Below are 20698 nucleotides of genomic sequence, written 5' to 3'. Positions count from 1 at the left end.
GGGTGAACAGGAAGCACCCATTTCCCCCCAGCTAGGGATCAATAACCAGGAGACACAGACCGAAAGCACTTGGTAGAAAAATTAGAAGAGAACGGATGTCATTGTGGGGGTCTGGTACTCAGTGCCTGAGTAGGTGGTGGACGTAGAAACCCTTAACACATTTAGAAAGTACTGGGATGAGCATTTGAACAACTAATCTGCAGGACTATAGGTGAAGTTCTGGGAAGTGGGATGACCTTCAGGTACTCTATTTGGCCAGCATGGACATAACAGCTTCCTCCGGTGCTATTTTCTCTGATTCTATGGAAGTTTTGTCTCCCTGGAGCTCTTTAGGTTTCCCTCACAAGCAATTTAGTTGCAGTACAATCACTTTTATGGAAGGAAACAAGGCTCACACTTTGCAAACAGCAAATTCCCATGAACAGTGGAGAAATTAATCTATCTTAGATAACAAAAATCTGTCTGTGTCAGAACTGGCCAGTCCTCCTCTAATATTGGCTCAGTTTTTCTCAGCCTGACCTGCTGGGCATGTCCTACAGCCCTACTCTTCACAACTTTTATGTTCCTTTGTTTATGTTTTCTCTCTAACTGCCCTTACTTTGTAGCTTTTAAGCTTCTGTGTTCTTTTATGCTCTCGTTCTCTCTAATTCTCACCGAATCAGAGAGATTCTCTTTTCCCTATCCAGTCATACTCCCCACCTTCTTAGCAACTCAAAACCAATTGTTTTCTCTCTTTGCAGTTCTGCGGAAGGGTCTTCAATCTGGAACACTATTTCTCTTTCCATAGATGCTGCTGCCTGACCTGTTTCCAGCATTTTCTGTTTTTAAATCGCATTTTGATAATATTGGTTTAATGGATCAATATAGCTGGTTCACTAGGAGGACATTCTGGTCTTCTTTGAATGAATGGGTGCTATCAACCCAAAAGGATAGTTAGGACCTTGCTTTAACTTCCCTTCTTAGGATACTACGTCTGCCAGTAATGCTCTAGAGTGTCAAACTAATTTAAATGTGCAGAATATTCAGATATGGAGGCAAGATTGCTGCCAAATCTCTGTTGTCCAATCACCAGCATCAATCCACCTAATCCTTCTTGTCCAATCATTGACTCAAACCCATTCACAAAATCCCTCTCATCCAATAATTGACTGTAATCAATCCACCAGACCACTCTTGTCCAATCACTAACTAGCACCAATCCACCGAATCCCTCTTATCCAATCACCAGCTGACACTGATCCATCAAATCTTCCTCCATTCTCCAGAGGGCATTGATCCACTATGTCTACCACAAATAACCAATGAACTAAGAAAATCTTGTCCAATCACTGATTAGAACTGACACACTAAATTCTCTTGTCCAATCACTTACAGGAATTGAGCCACCTTACCCTTCTCATCTGATCACCAGCAGGTACTGAGCCATGAAACCCTTCTTGTGCAATTGCTGACAGATATTAATCTGAAGAATTCCTCCCTGCCATTGGGAATTTTATTTGTTGACGATCAGACTAATATTTATTTCTCCTTACCTCTCTGGCCCTGTCCCACTCCCACAAATCCTGACAACAGGACTGGAGGGTGACCTTCTCCAAGACCTTTTCCAGTGATGCTCTGTAATCGGTCAGAAAAGGAAAAGCTGTGAGACAGCAGGAGAGGCAAGGAGATGACTTAATCCTAAGAATTCCCCATCCTTTGTGGGTGGAAATGTCTAGTTTCTACTCCACAGTTCCTTATGCCAACAAGATTAAGATTCAGATTTGTGGTGGCATGAGGAAAATGTAACCGCTGAACTCACACTGTGGAGGTTCAGAGTCTGCTAGGTCACTCCATTGTATGTTAATATCTTACAACACTCAATAATAAGATTCCTCCTTAGCTGGGCAACACCCTCACTGTGTCAGCGCCACTCTGCATACACCTCTGGCAACACAGTACCTCACAGTGACCTTAAGCCCCAGTTTGATTTAAATCCCCTTTGAGGAGAGATGAAACTTTTAACAAGGGGTAAGAAATAGGGAAACTCATCCCTGGCCACAGCCTGAACAGGTCCACTGATGAATGTTTGCTTGCTGAATAGACTTGCCACCTCTCTCACATTGTTTAGTGGGCAGGCTACTAGAGCTGGCTAACTTCCATAGAAATATAGAGAATAGGAGCAGTAGGCTGGGTCTGCTGCACCATTCTATGTGATCAAGGCTGATCATCCATATTTACGGTAGTGTAACGGTTAGCATAACGCTTTACAGCGCCAGCGAGCCCGGTTCGAATCCGGCCACTGTCTGTAACGAGTTTGTACGTTCTCCCCGTGTCTGCGTGGGTTTCCTCCGGGTGCTCTGGTTTCCTCCCACTTTCCAAAGACATACGGGTTAGGAAGTTGTGGGTGTGCTATGTTGGCGCCAGAAGTGTGGCAACACTTGCGGGCTGCCCCCAGAACATTCTACGCAAAAGATGCATTTCACTGTGTGTTTCAATGTACATGTGACTAATAAAAAAGATATCTTATCTTATATCTTAACTTATCCCGTGTTCCAGCCTTCTCCTATATCCCTTGATCCCTCCAGCAATTAGAACAGTATTTACCTCTTTCTTAAACATATTTCATGTTATGGCTTCAAGAGCTTTCTGTGGTAGAGAATGCCACAGGTTCACCAATCTCCAGAAGAAGACATTTTTCCTTAGTCTAAAATGGCTTACTTCATACCCTTAGACTGTGACCATTGATCCTGGCCCTCAGGAACATCCTTCCTGCATTGAATCTGTCCAGTCCTGTTAGAATTTTGTAGGTTTCTATGAGTTCTCGTCTCATTCTTCTCTTGAACAAAAGCTGAATTGACCCAATCTCCCTTCATACATCGTTCATGCCAACCCAGGGATCAATCTGGTGAATCTTATTTGAATACCTTCCACAGCAAGAACATCCTTCCTCAGAGTAACTCTGCTAATAACTTGAACCTCAACACACAAACTGCATAAAACTTTGACCTGAAGCCAGGGAAAGACGAGGTCACCGTCTCTCAGGAACTGTGCGGGAAGGAACTCTGTGTTTTGGTACGGCACCGATGGCATTTCCTGTTCAACCATTCACAAGTCCAGACTGTTTGTGGTGCGCTGCATGGCTGTCCATGTATCTGTTTGCAAGTGGATTTTGTTTTATGCTATTTCAGCCCTTCTGGATCACATGTGCTTAGCTGTAGCTCGCCTGCAGGTTTCCCCTGAAATAGGGAAGGTTTACCCAAATCCTGGCCACTGGTCAAAGCCTTCTGCTGGACAAGTGTAGATGTTAGATGAAGCAAATGGCTGCAGATCTGCAGATCCACTGAGACTCACTGGATAGACTAACTTGTGAAGAACAGTCACTCATTCAGAGTGCCAGAGGATAGCTGGTGCTGGTAGAATTGCACCCCCACAACAGGGTGTTGGTTAGTGGAGGAGCTGAACAGCAACACAAGTGTTACAGCCCGGATTTCCCACTTTAGTGGGGAACATGAGGAACAAAGATCAGGGAAACCGGTTCTCTGAATGGTGGATCGCAGCCTGGGAGTCTTCCACAGATTGGAATCTGTGCTCCAGGGAATGCCGAATTGAAAGACTGAGGCCTCTCCTGCTCACTTCCTCTTTGAAATCATTCTAACTGAGATAATGAGAGGAATGCAGCTTTGGATTCCAGGAATTAACTCAGGAATCAAAGGAGAAGAAGTAAACAGCTATGGTAGATGGCAGTAAACACTGCGCAGTGCTTCAAAGGTATGATAACTATGTTGCATCTGAATTTAGCACTAGATTGAGTTTCAGAATGTGCCACTAATGCTGGAAATCCAAATAATTACAAGGAGAGCACATTCAGGGGCAGGGGTGAATGACCTGAATTCTTGCTGGATATTTTTACAATGAAGTTGTTTTGGGTTAAATGTGGATCACAGATCTTAGGCCATCGAGGTCAGAGTTCAAAGAGAAAAATTTGTGCTGACCAGAGGTTAGGATGGAAGGAATGTGAAATGAAGGCAACAGATGAGGTAGTTGGGGAGTTTGTTTGTGTAGAACACGCCAGGGTGAGACGTTAAACTCAGAAAGGTCACTAACTCCATCAAGCCCATTCCTTCTCCACTGTCATTCATTTACTTCATTTGTTCAGAGACAGTTCTGTTTGCAATGCTTACCAAAGCCTGAAGCAAGATATTTCTTTGTTTCTTACTTTTTAAGGTTGCTTAATTGCACATTCCGGTGTCCCTGATTGATCCAGATACACTGGGCTGGAAATTCATGCGCACTGGACTAAAAAAGTGTTGCGAATCGCATCATGGCAGAGTGAAGTACTTTTCCCATGTTTCTGGGTTCCCAAGTGCTGTCTATCCAGTGTTAAACTCACCCTAATGACACTAACAGAAACACAGCACCCAAAATTTCCTATCATTGAGATTTTGAATCATATTATTCTGAAAGTGACAGTTGTTGTTCAGTCACAGAAAGATCCAGCTCCTGGGGGCTGTGGGCTCAAAAACAATGGTGTTTAAAGGGCCAACCACACAATACAGGCATTTATAATCAGACTGCCACACAGCACTTCAGCTCACAGTTTACTGTGCACACTGCTCGGACTGAAAACTGAGCCTTCCTTGTGTTTCGAAGCACTATGCTGCAAACAAAATTGATTTGCAAAGGGCATGTGTCTGGATCTATCATGGATGTCATGCACCTGGAACACCTTCCATGGCGACCACCTCAGCACCCAACAACTTTTCCACTCAGAGGGAGCTCACACTCAGCAGAGAATACAACGTCAGGAAAGCCATGCAAGGACATTAGTTCAGAAACAACCTAAGTCGTGAGTACTTCCCTGGTTACCATCCTACGGTACAAAAGTAGATATAAGCATTAGAAATGGTGCATAGGAGATTTATGAAGAATTGCCAGAGCTAGTGAATTATCGTTATGAAAAGAGACTGACAAGGCTAGGATTACTTTCATTTCAACAATAAAGAGCAAGAGAAGATTAAGGTGAGATGTATGAAGTGATGAGATGCAAAGGTGGGACAAACAGAAAAGTTCAGAGGTCTCAATGGGACACAGATTTATGTTAATTAGTGGAAGAATTAGAGGGATGGTAAGGAAATTTCTTTCAGCCAAGATGTACTGGGTAACTGGGACTCAGTGTGCCTGAAAACCCCTCCACATCTAGAAGGTACCTGGATGAGCACCTGAAGATCTATTGCTTTACAAGGCTACAGAACGAGGGCCAGAACGTTTAAAGAGTTTTACTTTTGGCTGGCTTGGACACAATGGGCTGAATGGCCACTGTCTAAACTGCAAATCCTGCCCCACTATGGATTCTTTACTCATCCTTTGAACTCTGTACTATTCCCCCTTTTCCTCTATTGCCTCTCTCTCCTCAAGATTATCTACCCCCATCACTACCCTCCATAACCCAGAACAGTTCACCTCTTTCAAAGTTGTGCTGCCCATTGGACTGCTTCTCTGTAATCCCCTTTCCCAGCTGCCTCTCTTAATGCTTTATGAATGCCCCCCCACCACATTCCCCAAGGATTACCTCCTCTCTTCCCTGAAATCGTGCCTTCCTGGAGACTTAAATCAAACTGAAGCTTTCAGTCATAATGAGACAACTGAGTTCCCTGGATCCCCTCACCCCAAGTCAGCTGAGATTATACATAGGCCCTCCTCCAGATGCCACCCTCCTTCTGCAGACTCAAACTGCAGAGCGTCTCAGTGTGGGAACTTGATGCACGCCATTGAAATCTGAGCTTGTAGATGGCCCAAGCTTCCTTGGAGCACCTCTGACAGGGCAACACCTCCTCTCTTCGAACTTCAACCACTGCTTGTCCAGAACACAGAATTAGGTATTTTTGAACTTCCAGGAATAAAGGTTTTGAAACTAGAAAAAATTTACTTTGTGAATGCACTTCTCATTCAGTGAGAGGTCATTGACAAGGCTCCCCTCTGATGTGATGTCCATCACAGTTTATTCTGGAGCTGAATGTTGCATAGTTCAAACAGAACTGCCAGACAGTCAAAATTCACTGTGTAATAGGTGAACATTACTGACTAGGCAAAAAAATAACAGAAATGTTTTTTGCAAAGTGTTATACCGTGATGTCCATGCATAACCTCTCTCTGATACTGGGGTGCTTGGAATAAGATCATAAGAACTGGGAGTAAGAAAAAGCGATCTAGTCATTTGAACCTGCTCTATCATTCTTCACTCATCCCTTGGACAATGTACTATTCCCTTGTATCGCCTTTCTGTCCTTAAGATCACCTCCCCAACCCCTTCCCCCCATAACACCAGAATTGTCTTACGCCTCTCGAAGTTGTGCCACCCAATGGATCGCTTCTTCCTAACCTCCCACCCCAACTGCTCCCCTTAACACCTTAAAAATCACGTTTGATCTTCCATCTCTGTGCTATTTTACTGCACACACCCCATATCCCTTGCTTCCCTTATTGTCTAGAAACTTACTAAACTCTGTTTTGAATGCATTCAAAGATTGAGCCTCCACAGCTTTCTTGGATAGAAAATTCCAAAGATTCACCATTCTTTGTTAAGAAATTTCTCTTCAACTCAATCCCAAATGGATTATCTCTTACTCTGAGACTGTGACCCCCACCGGTTCTAGACTCCTTGGACAGAGAAAACAACCTCCCTGCATCCACCCTGTCGAGCCCCGTAACAATTTTGCGTTTCAGTGACATCCCCTCTCATTCTTCTGAGGTTTAGAGAACACAGGCCCATTCTGCTCCATTTCTCCTCAGACAGCAAATCTGCCATCCTGGGGTGCTGGTCTAGTGAAGCTTTATTACACTCTCTCCCTGGCAAGTATGTCCCTTTTTAAGATAAGACAAAAAGTGTACACAACACTCCGGGTGCAGTCTCACCAACAGTAGCTCAAGTTTCAAGCTCAAGTTTGAAACTTGAATGGTAAATATAATTGCAGTAAAACACCTATACTCCGGTACTCAATTCCTCTTGTAATGAAAGCCAACCTACCATTTGCCTTCCTTATTACTTGCTGGACCTGCATGCTAGCTTTCAGCTGTCTTGTGTACAAGCACACCCATATCCCTTTGAACATCTGCATTTCCTAGTTTCTCGGCACGTAGAAAGTGCTTAGCATTCTTGGTTCATGAGCCAAAGTGGATGATTTCAATTCCATGTGACCTCCTGTATAGGAACCTTATTGAGATTCTTCTGAAAATTTAAATACACTACATCCACTGGTTTCTCCTTATCTATCCTACTGTTCACATCCTCTAAGAACTCCAATAGATTAGTCAAATATGATTTTCCTTTCATAAGTCCATGTACAATCCTGTTAATCTTTTTTTCCAGGCATTTTGTTATCACATCTTTCATTATAGATTCTAACATTTTCCTCACTACTGATGTTAGGCCAACAGGTCAGAAGGTTCCTATTTTCTTTTGTCTTCCTTTCTTAATTAGATAATATCTCAATTTCTTAACTCCCATTACTTCATACTAGAGTGTACCATGTGGCCAAAAGCATGGAGATAAAACACCCAGCGAAAGAAAATCACAGGCTTCTTAGAATGTTTGCTGAGCAAGATTTCGCTTTCAACTGAGTAAGCTTTTGGAATATTTCCAAATGCAAGACCTTCTGTGTGTTTACAGTAAAAACACCCTATGTGTAAAACTAAGAAAGGCAAGCAAGTGAGGTTACCTTATCTAAAGCATCTTCATGCAGCACCTCCTGAATGGCCAATAGCTTGATCCTGCAACAGACATAACCTGACATTAGTCACATCAACTGACAGCCAACAAGTCCTCATCAAGTAAACATTCTCAGCATTGCAGAGAATACAGTCATTTGGCCCAAACTGTCCATTCTTACAGCATTTGATCCTCCTCCTGACCAACTTCATCTAATCTGATCAGCAAATCTTTCAATTACTTTCTCTCTTTTGTGATTATTTCCTTTCCCTCAAACGATTTCAATCCTATTCACCCTAAACAACCCTTCTTATTAATCTTACTTTTATTCTTGTTTAGTAAATAACTATATCCAGGACAATACTAGATCTCATATTGGGATGCATGCAAAGGGAGAAATTATTGAACATGCTTGAAGAACAGAAATGAAAATGATTCTGATATCAGAGCAGGTGTCAATTGCTCTGGGGAAGGGAGCGCACAACTTGAGCCGCATGCAATGCTCACAGCTTTAGAGGAGCTACATAGGGTCTACGTAAAGAATTCAGTGAATGGAGGGATAAGACGGAGATTGAGACTTTTCCTTCTCCTTCCCCTCACCTAAAAAGTTACCACAAGCTCTTCTCACTGCCAGTGAAACCCAGGCTTTATTCACCATAACGTTCAGTTTATTTGCTATTCTATTCTGCTGGTCTTTCGTGACAATACCAAAGCACCAGTGCCGTTTGGCCAGACATGTTGCATAGGTGCTACTTTCAGCCCCCTTGACTTTATTTACGTATAGAACGGAGGCAAAGAAATAACATTTTCCTTTAAATGATAACTAGTAACTCATAATGGAGGCCCAGTGGTTAAACACCAGAACTAATGCTCTCATCGTAGTACTGATGGAGAATGTAATCACCAGCAAGGAGAGGTTCAAAATATGGCTTGTCATCTTGCTGTTGGTTCCTGTGATGGGGGGAGTGGAGTGACCATGTCTGGTCCAGAGTAACAATAGAACTGGGCGTGATTGTGTGGCACATGAAGCCCAATAGCATGTCAGTCCTCACTGTACGGACTCACGCAAAGAAAACCAATCTATTAGACTACTGTCCATGGGACTATTTCGTGCAGACATGATATTCTTTGGAAAGGATGTGGGTAAGGAGAGTAATTCCGTTGGAATGCTGGTGGACAGTGGACCTGAGAAATAACAGCTAAATAGAACTTCCAGAAAATATGATCTTCATTTGTAGACTTCCCCAATAAACTAATGTCTAACTTAGTGTTTCCAAAGGCATGAAACTGGATGAGATTGCAGGTTATGAGAGGAATGCAAAGAGGCTTCAAGACAGATTCCTAACTACTAAGTGACTGAAAGCAAGACAGTTGAGTGATTGGGCAAATACACGTCAGATTCAGAACAACATATATAATTGTGAAGTTAGACTCTGGTAAGAAAACAAAAAGGTAGAGGATTATTTAAATGGTGATAGATTGAAAAAATGCTGATATACAAAAGGATGCAAAGCAAACATGCAGTGCAGCAAGCAGCTAAGAAGCTAACAGAATGTTGACTTTCATTGACTTTCAAGAGGTTTTGAATACAGTGGCGATGATGTCTTATTAAAATGGTACACATTTTTGGTGAGACTATACCTGGAGTATTGTGTGCCGTTTTGGTCTTTTTATATTATATTGAAAGATATCTATAGATATACGATGGAGAGCATTCTGACTGGTTGCATCATCACCTGGTATGGAGGCTCCAATGTGCAGGATCGCAAAAGGCTGCAGAGGGTTGTAGACTCAGCCAGCTCCATCACGGGCACAACCCTCCCCACCATCAAGGACATCTTCAAGAGGCAGTGTCTCAAAAAAGCGGCATCCATCACTAAGAACCCTCACCATCCAAGACATGCCTCTCCTTGTTATTACCATCAGGGAGGAGGTACAGGAGCCTAAAGACCTACACTCAACAATTTAGAAACAGCTTCTGCCATCAGATTTCTGAATGGTCCATGAACACTACCTTGTTATTCTTTTTGCTTTACACTTTTTATTTATTTTAGTAACATAGTAATTTTATGTCTTTACACGGTACTGCTGCCACAAAACAAATTTCATGTCATACAAATCAGTGATAATAAATCTGATTCTGATACCTAAGAAATAATGTACTTGCCATAGAGGACATGCAGCAAGGCTTCACTAGACTGACTCCGGGCACAGAGGAAATGTCATACAAGGAGATGTTGAGTCAACTAGGCCTGCCTTCACTAGAGTTTATACGAATGAGAGGGGATCTCATTGGAGCATAAAATTCTGACAGGGCCAGATAGACTGGAAGCAAGGAGATTGTTTCTTCTGGCTGTGGGTTCTAGAATGAGGAGTCACTGTCCAAGGATACTATGCAATACATTTGGATAAGGAGACGTTTCTTCATTCAGTGGGTAGCGAAGGGTCTGGAGGCCAAGTCATTGCATCTACTGAAGAAGGAGGAAGATAGATTTATGGACACGGAAGGTTTTAAGCTAAATAAGCTAGTAATTACTGGGTTGGCCTAGTTGGTCAGCTTACTTTCCGAAGAGCTGAATGAAGAAAGGGACACAAAGTACCACCAGGGAGGGCGTTCCAGGATGTTGAGGTAGTGGTGATGATGGGACAGTGGTACATATCTGTACGTTGCAAGAAGTTCTTCACTAAAATTAGTGATAATAGGAAAATACACCTTTGATTCACTCTCTGCACCTTACTAAGTAAATAGCTGCACGCCTTGAGTACCGGTAGCACCACACCTGCTTTATTGAAACAGTCACTCGATAAATATTGACCTTGAAACTGGTTTAAAAAGGACTGTTCAGAACTTTATGTTACCCAGATAACACTGCTTAGTCATAAAAGCAGATTTGCTTTCAGTCATTTAGAAGTTAGGAAATCAAATGCATTACCTAACATTGTTAAATCCACTTCCTGTAAAGGGAGGATTGAGATTGGTTACTGTTCAGTTGATCTAAACACTCACTCTCTGCCATTAGCTCATCGTGGCTGCAGTGTGTTCTAACCAAAGGATATACTGCAGCAATCCATCGACACTTTTTCACCAGTCATCACAGCTTCAGCTATCTGGGTTTGCTTCTGAACTCTGGTGCTGCCTGTGTGGAGTTTGCATGCTTTCCCGGTGACCATGAGGGTTCCCCCCTCCCCCCGTCTGAGTGCTCCAGTTTGCTCCCACATCCCAAAGACATGCTGATGAGTTAACTGACTGCTGTAAATTACCCCTTAGCATCGATAAGTGGTGAATCCAAGAAGGCATGTGAGAGAGAATAACTTGCAGGGACACAGGGAGCAAAGAAGAAGAATATAGGGGCTGATGGGATTGCCCTGCTAGGAGCTGCCCTGGTGGGCTAAATGGCCTCCTTTTATGTCACTGCAAGTAGGTACCTCCCAAACCTGCAGGGCTAGCAGGGACAGCATCTTTTACATATCGCATTATCCTGCCCTTCGCTACCACAGGGTCAAAATCCATAAGCACCCCTCAACTGCAGCCATTTAAGAAGGAGGCTGAACACAGCCCTAAAGATCAACCAGGGATGGGAAAAATCAATGCCAATACTTACACGGATAAAGGAATAATCTAACAGACCTTTGCTTGAGGTGTGACTGAAGTGTGTTTTTGGAGTTAAAGTAGTAGAAACTATTTTATGCAGGATACCTTTCAGAGTGTTTGCATAAATAATTTGCATTTGAGGATTGGAATAGTTTCAAAACTTGTGGATGATGAGTTATGCCTTATACAGAGGAGTGTGACAAAATGAAGGAAGACTAATGCATCTGCAGAATGGAAGCCTAATTAGGAATTGAACTGCAGTGTAAGTAAAGTGCAAAGTTTTGGAGAAGACTCGTGCAGAGAATAAACACAGGTGTGGATCTTTTGAACTGGATGTGCTTTTTCAGTGCTTTAAATACGTGAGAAGACTTCGTAATACTGTTTTCTATATACAAGGTAACATAAGAAGCTATTTGTCATAGGTAATGAGCTCTGCAGGCTTATGGCCAAACATTCCTCATTGTTAGATTAACACAATGTCCTCTTGATTTATAGTCATATAGTTCCCAACTGGTCCATGCCAACCAAGATGCCCATCTAAGCTGGCCCCTTTGTCTATGTTTGCCCCATATCCCTCTAAACCTTTCCTAACCATGTACCTGTCCAAGTGTCATTTAAATGTTGTTAACTTGCCTGCCTCGACCACTTTCTCTGGCAGCTTATTTCACATACGGACCACCCTCTGGGTGAAAAAGTTGCCCATCAGGTTCCTATTAAATCTCTCCCCTTTCACCTTAAACCTATGCCCTCTAGTTCTTGATTCCCCAACCCTGAGTAAGTGACTGTGTGGATTCACCCTGTCTATGCCTTTCACAATTTTATGCACCTTTATATGATCAACCCTCATTCTCCTATGCTCCAATGAATAAAGTCCTAGCCAGCTCAACCTCTCTCTATAACTCAGTCCCCAGAGTCCTGGCAACATCCTTTTAAATCTTTTGTGCACTCTTTCCAGCTTCATGGATCTTCCCCACAGCAGGGTGACCAAAACTGTACACAATATGCCAAATGCGGCCTCACCAACGTCTTGTACAAGCTTTGCAGCGAGGAGTCTGCAGACCAAGTTTCCAGTTGTCTGTTTTTAGTGAATTGACACACTTAAGGGGAAGCTGAAGGGATTCTAGGGATGTGCAGATAGAGTGAAGTATGAACACTACTATGGAGCTGATAGGTCATATGAGGTATTCAATGAATGAATGAAGTTATTACAAACCCGTGCTCGAGTAGGGTCATGCAGATGACTTCCCTTACTCCAGGGTTGTTGACCTTGTCCAAGTTGAGGCCCTGTAGGTTCCAGGTACCGACACGAATGACCTTCCTGCCACCAAAGCAGCCGGTGAAGGCTGCATGGGGGGCGAACAGCAAGGGGGTGCGAGGCCGGAGGCCGGGGTTCAGGCTCAGGTCCTGCAGACTGCAGAAGGAAGGTAGGGGGATGCACGGCTGTGGTGTGGTGGTGGTGGTGGTGGTGGAGGCAGGCCTCGGGAGGGCAGCGCTGAGCCTGGAGCTAATGGGGGTCAAGGAGAAGGCGTGGTGCCCAGTCACCCGCAGCAGGTCGTCGGCACGCCGGTACGGCCGGTGGTGGACGATGCGGCGGGCCATCTCCTCGGAGACTCCGAGCAAGGTGGTGAGCTGCTTCTCTGAGGCCAGGTTGATGTTAAGCTTGGTGCAAGAGAGGAGGTCGAGGTTGTCCATGGAACGGGAGCGCCCTCGGTTCCCCAAGCCGATCTCGGGCCTAGCCTGCGGCCCAGTGGCCCCCACTCCGACCTCGGGCCTAGCCTGCGGCCCAGTGGCCCCCACTCCGACCTCGGTCCCCGATTGCAGTGGCCCCGTGTCCCCCACGCAGATCTCAGGCCTCATCTGCTGCAGCCTGGTGGCCCCAACTCCTGTCACCAGTGCCAGGTCCTCGATCTTGCGGAAGCCCCCGATCCTGTTGCGGTACAGCACCATGTTGTGGGCCAGCGTCCGGTTCATGCCTGGCAGGGTCATCAGCTCCTCCTCAGTCGCCGTGTTAATGTTGACCTGGTCACTGGGCCGGCTGTCCGGGGGGATGGCTGGCTGCCCCTTCTGCCGCTTCCTCCCTTTCAGGTCCCGCTGGGGCCGATGGCAGCTCAGGGGGTAGCCCATCATGTAATCTTCCTGGGGAAATTCAAACACGCCATGGTAAGGACCTTCAACGTCTGTGACACTGGCTGCCCAGTTCAGTCAATTCATTAACACAGGCAATGATCTGAAAGCTTCACCCTGTTTCTCCACATATGCTGCCTGATCTGCTGAGTGTTTCCAGTTTTTTTTCCTGTTTTAAAACTTATTTAGACTCCTACAGTGTTGCTCTTCACAAAAGATCTACCTTAATGGTACTAGTAAAGTCTAGTTCCATTTTAGCAAGCAATGAAATGGGAACTAACAAGAAATGGTTGTTAATGAGCTGATTTATAAGTCACTTTCTCCTTCCTACTCAATTAGTCTTATGAAGGGGATGTATCCTGCTTCAGTGGTAACATATTTCAGATTTTCTTATGACAAAAGGAGGCCATTTGGCCCACTGATTCTACACCAATTCTCAGAGCAACCACATTCCCTCACATACTTCCCTCTATTCTGTCTCACATATGCCTCTCCCCCATCAGTTCCCACACCAGCCATCTACACTCAGGACAACTTTCAGGAGCCAATTAACCTACAAATCTCTGGGATGTGGAAGGAAACAGAAGTACCTGGAGGAAAACCATGCAGTCACAGAGAAAACATATCAACTCCACAAAGGCAACACTGGAGGTCAGGATCGAACTCAGGCTGCTGGAGCAGTGAGGCTGCTGCACTACCCACTGCAACATTGTGACACAGTTAGTGCAAATAAGAAAAGGTGGGGAATCAATTGATCCTATCTCAGGTCATCTGTCCTGAAGGATCGCATAATTTCTCTTCCATCTCATTGATTTTAAATTGATCTTACAAACATACAGATCAGGAGCAGGCCATTTGGTGCCCAGTCTGTTTTTCTATTCAATGACATCATGGCTGATTTGAATGTAAACATAGTTCTGCAGTCCTGCCTATTTCCTCTCTTGCTTATCAAGAATCTATCTACCTCTGCCTTAAAAGCAAATCAGAGAATTTTCTTCTACTTCCCTATGGGGATGAAAGTTTCAAACATTCACTATTCTCAGAGAGAAAAACAAATCACCTCACCTCTGTCTTAAAAGGACATCATCTTATTTTTAAACAAGCTTTCTAGATTCTCCCAGAAGAAAACATCTACCCCACTTGCAACTTGTCAGGACCCCTCAGTATCTTCCACTGTGGTACCAAAGCCCCATTCCAAAACTGACCACACTTAGAGCAAGTTTATTAACACCAACAGCAATACCAATATAGCACCTTCAACAGAGGTAACTGTCTCCCAAGGCAGTTACCATGCTTAAAGTGCAGAAGAGGTGCTCAGTGAGAACCTGAATTAAACATTTGACTCCTCTGACACACTCAAATGAAATTTGTTATTGGCCCTAAGATTTCTTTACAAGTTTGAGCCTTCATCCTTTGTTCTGCTGTCCTAGTGGATCCAATACCTTATAGCAGATAATCTTAGCGATTCTACTAAATCTACCATCGTTCAGGAACAAATAGGGAAATGTGTAGCTGATTATAAATATTTCTCCTTTTTTAAAAAATCAGAATCCTACACCAAAATCTTCTTCAATAAAAATAGACGTCCGATGACATGGTTGAGTACCTCAGGAGCTTTTATTTCATCTATCTGTGATGTAATTTTCTTAGGTTATATCCACAACAGAACTTCAATTTACATAGAACCTTCAACACAGCCAAACATCCCAAGGGACTACACAAGAGCATTGTCAAACAAAATTTGACATTGAACGATATAGTTTGATATTAGACCAGATGATCAGAGGTAAGTTGTAAGGGATGACGTAAAAGAGGAATTAGAGGATGTGAGGTGGAATAACTTAACAAGGGAATTGCAGAGCTTAGGAGCCAGATAACTGAAGATACGATAGTGGAGTGCTTAATTTGCGTAGAGAGCAGGAGTCCTGAATTGGAAGACTACAGATTTCCTGGAGGATTGTAGGATGGAGGTTCTTATCATGTGAGGGACGGAGAAGGCCTCTGAAGATTAAAAAAAAATGAGGCTTGCAGGAATGGATGAGATGAGACTGAGGTGGAGTCAGAGTCAGTAGCAAAGATGGAAATTGTCAGTTTCAGTTCTGATGAAGGGTCTTTGACCTGAAATATTAACTCTGTTTTTCTTTCCTAGGTGACTGCCTGATCTGCTGAATGTTTGCAGCATTTTCAGTTTTTATTTAGGATTTCAAACTTGTGAAGTTTTCGTTTTGATTTTCTATCTTAGTAACGATGTAGCTGTGTCAAGAGTTCATCTCAGATTCAAATATGACAACAAATTTATGAACAGTCTGTTTCAGTTTTGGAAAGTTACCACAGAGAGGGATGGATTCAATGGCCAGAGAACAGAACTTGCTGCAGGGACTGAAGACAATGGCGTTATTTTTCCCAGTATTTGATTGCCACTTTTAAAGGGTGTACGAGTTGCAACTCAGCTCCATCTGAGTCATTAAGTCTCCCAGATCCTGCAGAAATTTTTCACAGGGAGTAGCAGGGAGACACAAGAGCCTGCAGATGCTGGAATGTGCAGCAACAAACAATCTGCTGGAGGAGCTCAGCAGCTCAAGCAGATGCTGCTTGACCTGCTGAGTAGCAAGGAGGTTGTGCACTCAACCTATCAAGTTCACTCCTACAAAAAAAAAACACGTACACCTGTGATCATCTTCCTCGAACCTGATGACCCTTTCACGTCACGACCCCAACCCACTCCCAAACTTATTTTCCAGGACAATCCTCACTATCTGCAATACAGCAAACTGATAGAACAAAGGCCTATGTGCAGTCTTCTCACATACAACATCTTGGGCCCATGACTGACAGAATATTGTCATGTGGGGCCTTGCACAGAAATGTCATGGCCTTAGTATGTAGTGCTGCTTTAATGCACCATTTCAGGTGTGATATAACTGCAAGGCCAGTGCCTTTAGAATCTGTATTGTACATTGTTCAACATTAGTCAGCAACTTGTGCACTTGAGATTGATTTTCTTCTTGTCATCCATGGATTAAGCTGACATTGAGGGTTATCTGCCCAGGATAGAAACCTCACTAATTTACATTTCCAATGGTTTCTAGGTGAGATAGTAATAGATGGAAGGGTACAACGATTAAAAAAGGATGTGCAATGCAAAAAGGAGAGCGGAAGTGGAGTTAAAAGCCAATAGTATGGTGCAAGGATCTTTAATTACAGAAGAAGATAATGATCTTAATACAACAGGCACTGTAATTGTAGCTCTTGGACTGCATTCCACGATCACCTTCCTGCTCCCAGCTTGGTTGATAGACCAAGTGTTTGCTAATAAGTATTTCTTGACTCTGTAAGTTTGTTTATGTTGATCGCATTGCTACATTCAGTATCAGTTAATAATTCTTTAGCACCCTCATCCCAGACTCCCATGCACAACCATCATCACAATACAAATGAGCTCACAAGATCACAAGACAAAGGAGCAGAAGTAGGCCATTTGGCCCATTGAGTCTGCTCCATGAGCTAAACTAAAACTATTCCAACCTAGCCCCAATTTCCGGCCTTATCCCCATATCCCTTGATACCTTGACTAATTAGATACCTATCAATCTCCTCCTTAAAATGTCCCCAATGATTGGGCCTCCACACCTGTATGTGGCAAAGCATTCCATAAATTCACTACCCTCTGGCTAAAGAAATTTCTCCTCATTTCCGTTTTAAACGGGTACCCTCTAATTCTAAGACTGTGCCCTCTAGTCCTGGCCTCACCCACTAAGGGAAACAACTTAGCCACATCTACTCTGTCCAGTCCTTTCAACATTCTAAATGTTTCTATGAGGTCTCCTCTCATCCTTCTGTACTCCAGTGAGTACAGTCCAAGAGCCAACAAATGTTCATCGTATGTAAGCCCTTTCATTCCGGGAATCATCCTTGTAAATCTTTTCTGAACCCTCTCCAACATCAGTTACAGGAAATAGGATGGTGATGTTTTGATCTAGCGATTGCATGTTATTTTTTCAAGGCTCTCTTTTACAGACCTTCCTTTATTGACCCAAAGATAAAGTAAAGACCAACCCCAAGAGCTGTCAAAGTGTGGGTCAAGATATGCTTAGTTGGGTTAAGTCTTGCTTATTCCCACAATCCATTCTTGTCCGTATATTTAAGAAAACTGCTATCATTTTCAGATAGTGGTGAAGTCGGGTATGTATCGAGTTGAGCATCAGTCACTGTAGGTGCATGTATTTTGCAGTTCTTCTTAGGTGGTCCCTCATGATTGAGAATGGCTTAAAAAAAAGAACTAATTAGACCACCAATTAGCTACCGATGTACGAAGATGAGTGAAACCCACAAATAAAGCAGGTGACTGGAGAGAGATTGGAATTCCCTCCCTCTTGCTCCTGCGATTCCACCAACTACAAAGTACTGCAGATGCCGAAAATATGAAGTAAAAATGCCTCCCGCCACAGATCCCACTCAAATGGCTTGTACCCAAGGTGCTACCTGCACTCACGGTGCTTCAAAAGCAAGAAGAGAGTAGCCGTTGGCTGCAGTCCCTTTTATTGGTACTCAGGGCACTTGCCAGAGGAAGAGATAACAGCTCTTCCCCAGGCTATGAACTCTTTTGAAAGACTGGTGGGATGTCTGGGGATGAATTTGCCATTTGCTGCGGGGCTGCAGGCATCTTCTGCCGGGTGGGAACAGGACATTTCCTCATGCCTTCTCTCCGCACCCCCCCCATCCCTTCCCCCACCACGAGCTGCAACAATCGGGTTCTGGGTGGAGCCGAGCGGAGCTGGGAGCACTGAGCAGACTCGCTCGCTCACTCACTGAGTCAGTGAGGCTGGCTGGTCCACGCCTGCTCCATCTCTTGTCACCCCTGTCTCTGTGACCCTCTCCCTCACACTGTTGTTCATTTCTGCTTGCGAACAGTTTGGATTATGAACCATTCTTACGAATGGAACCCTGTTGTCACCTGAGGACTCCCTGTACCACCTGAAGTGAGGAAAAGACTCAAGGATGTGACCATTGCCACCTTGAAAAGATGCAGCATCCCGACTGAATCCTGGGGATCTCTGGCCTAGGACCCCTCAAAGTGAAGGAGCAGTTGGGATGGTATTGAGAACCTTGAGTCCATGCTTTGGGAACGCAGAGTAGCCTCTTACAATCAGCAGGTGGTGCACACCTCTTCACAAATCCCAGGCAAGCAAGTTGCAAACAAACATAGGACAATGTACGGTACAAAGGTGCATTAAAGTGAGTTTCACCTTGCAGAGTCAGGAGTCGGAGCCAGATTTGGAGCAGGACCTTTGAAAAGAGGTGAGTCTCTGTGCCTGTGCTTGTAGAATTGTGGGTTGGAGCGAAATTTGGAGCGGGACCCTTGAAATGGACAGTCAGAGACTTTTTCCCAGGGTGACAATGGCTAACACGAGGGGGCATAATTTTAAGGTGATTGGAGGAAGATATAAGGGGGATGTCAGGGGTAAGGTTTTTTTTACACAGAATGGTGGGTGCGTGGAACGCACTGCTGGCAGAGGTTATGGGGGCAGATACATTAGGGACATTTAAGAGACCCTTAGATAGACACATGAATGATAGAGAAATGGAGGGTTAGGTGGGAGGGAAGGGTTAGCTAGCAGGATAAAATGTCGGCACAACATTGTGGGCCAAAGGGCCTGTACTGTGCTGTAATGTTCTATGTTCTAAGGCAGCACTGCATACGAGGCTCACACCAATTCTGTGCAATTCCCCACATGACAATAACTCTGTAGGTCCCTCCTCCCTCATCTATGGAAGAGTATGTGATTCCCACATTGGTCTCATCAGTCACCTTAGAACCCACAAACCGGAGTGGAAGCAAATCATGCATGAACTCCAGGCTCTGCCCGAGAAGTTTTGTGTAGTACAGATAAAGGCTACACAATGCAATGCTGGCCCATGTTAGCCGAGCATTGTCAAAATAGGAGTGCAGAGCCAGTGTCCAGTTGTTTATCTGAGTGTATAAAACCTCCCATAGTGTCTCTGTCGGTCCCCACCTTTTTTAATAACAAAACCAGATGGCACCACACCCCGACGTAATTCAGTGAATCTGGCTGCTTAATCACAGTACCAGAACAGCTTGGAAATGTCAGCTAGTCTTTGAGAAATAGTAGTGAAGTCTGTTGAGGTTCCGAATTGCCTTCCCTGCATTATGAATTTTGCTGGATCTTTGTTCCTGTAACACTCCATGATTCAGGAAGTTCACAATGCCAGACTGATTTAATTACTAAACACCTCAACTAGAATTTAAAAAAAGATTCAACTCAACTAAACTTTCAATTACACCCTCACCTGCAACATTAATGTAAATAATACCAGTCACTTCTGACAGTACCAGGGCAGAGAGCTGGGACAATGCCAGTTTGTTAACATTCTGTTAAGCACCGGTTGTGACTGAGTTCCAATCCTCCATTTACACTCGGGATTGCAATTCTTTCTCAAATTAGCACAAGTTTTTTTTTAAAAGGCTGATTTCTATATTCTTCAAGAAGCTCAGAATTATGCCAGACATTCACCAGTCCTGAACTATCAGATCTGGTACATTTGAAGGAAGGTGAGGGGCAAGCATGGGGTCCTGGATGAACTGGGACCAGCTGATTGACCCAGACAGAAACAAACTCCTACAAATGACTGAAAAGAGAAATTTAAAGTGCCCCACAACTTGACCGAGATTTAAACCATTTCTCTGCTGGTTTTAACCTAAACCGCGCTGGTTTACTTTCTAACAAGTATTTCAATGTAACTAGTACAAAAGTTACCTGAGTCACCTTGGTATAAACAGTTGCTTCTTGGCTTCCTGAGCACAATGATCAGGTTCCAACCACTTGCAGGAAGAATCTATATTGCGTGCACACACTGACACATTTGTATAAATGCTCGGTTGCAATGTTGACCTACCAGATATCAAGCCTTAATAACTCTGTGGATATCTCTGTTTGTTTGGGATAGGCTCACACAGAGAGGTACTGCCTTGGGTCAAATGGCATCAGAGAGAAGGTGTGGTTTACAATCAACAATTTGATGTTTAATTTTTGAGGACTGCCCCTTAAAGGCACAGTTCTGCTTCATCTCTTAGGTTGTATTTTACGATCAGTTTGAAACTATTCTTCAGTTTCTAATTTCTAATCAAGTGAAGGATTGCTCCCACTTCATTCAAAAAGCAAAAACAAAACTGCAGATGCAAGAAAACTGAAATAAAAACAGAAAGAAAACCCACTGGAAATATTCAGCAGATCAGGCAGCATCTGTAGAGAGAGAAAATCAGATGTTTCTGGATACAA

The 20698-nt window shown here is 43.8% G+C and overlaps 1 protein-coding gene across 3 annotated transcripts in view; it reads right to left on the bottom strand.

Moving 5' to 3' along the window:
• The window catches only part of LOC127577292 (endonuclease/exonuclease/phosphatase family domain-containing protein 1-like), a 38039-nt gene extending 17730 nt beyond the window's left edge, over nt 1-20309 (bottom strand). For 2 of the 3 annotated variants that reach the window (XR_007957352.1, XM_052028370.1), the window contains exons 1-3: nt 20177-20309; nt 12490-13412; nt 7695-7746 (exon numbers count right to left, since the gene is read on the bottom strand). Coding sequence is in view for 2 of the 3 variants with exons in the window: in XM_052028370.1 (XP_051884330.1) it covers nt 7695-7746; nt 12490-13403 (966 nt within the window). In the remaining variant the exon portion in view is untranslated. The remainder of the gene's footprint in view (nt 1-7694; nt 7747-12489; nt 13413-20176) is intronic. The other variant, XM_052028371.1, reaches the window with a different exon arrangement.
• Between the last annotated feature and the right edge of the window lie 389 nt (nt 20310-20698).

The sequence above is a fragment of the Pristis pectinata genome, chromosome 13, assembly GCF_009764475.1.
Source record: "Pristis pectinata isolate sPriPec2 chromosome 13, sPriPec2.1.pri, whole genome shotgun sequence".
Lineage (NCBI taxonomy): Eukaryota > Metazoa > Chordata > Chondrichthyes > Rhinopristiformes > Pristidae > Pristis > Pristis pectinata.
This window is presented reverse-complemented; position numbering and strand designations above follow the sequence as displayed.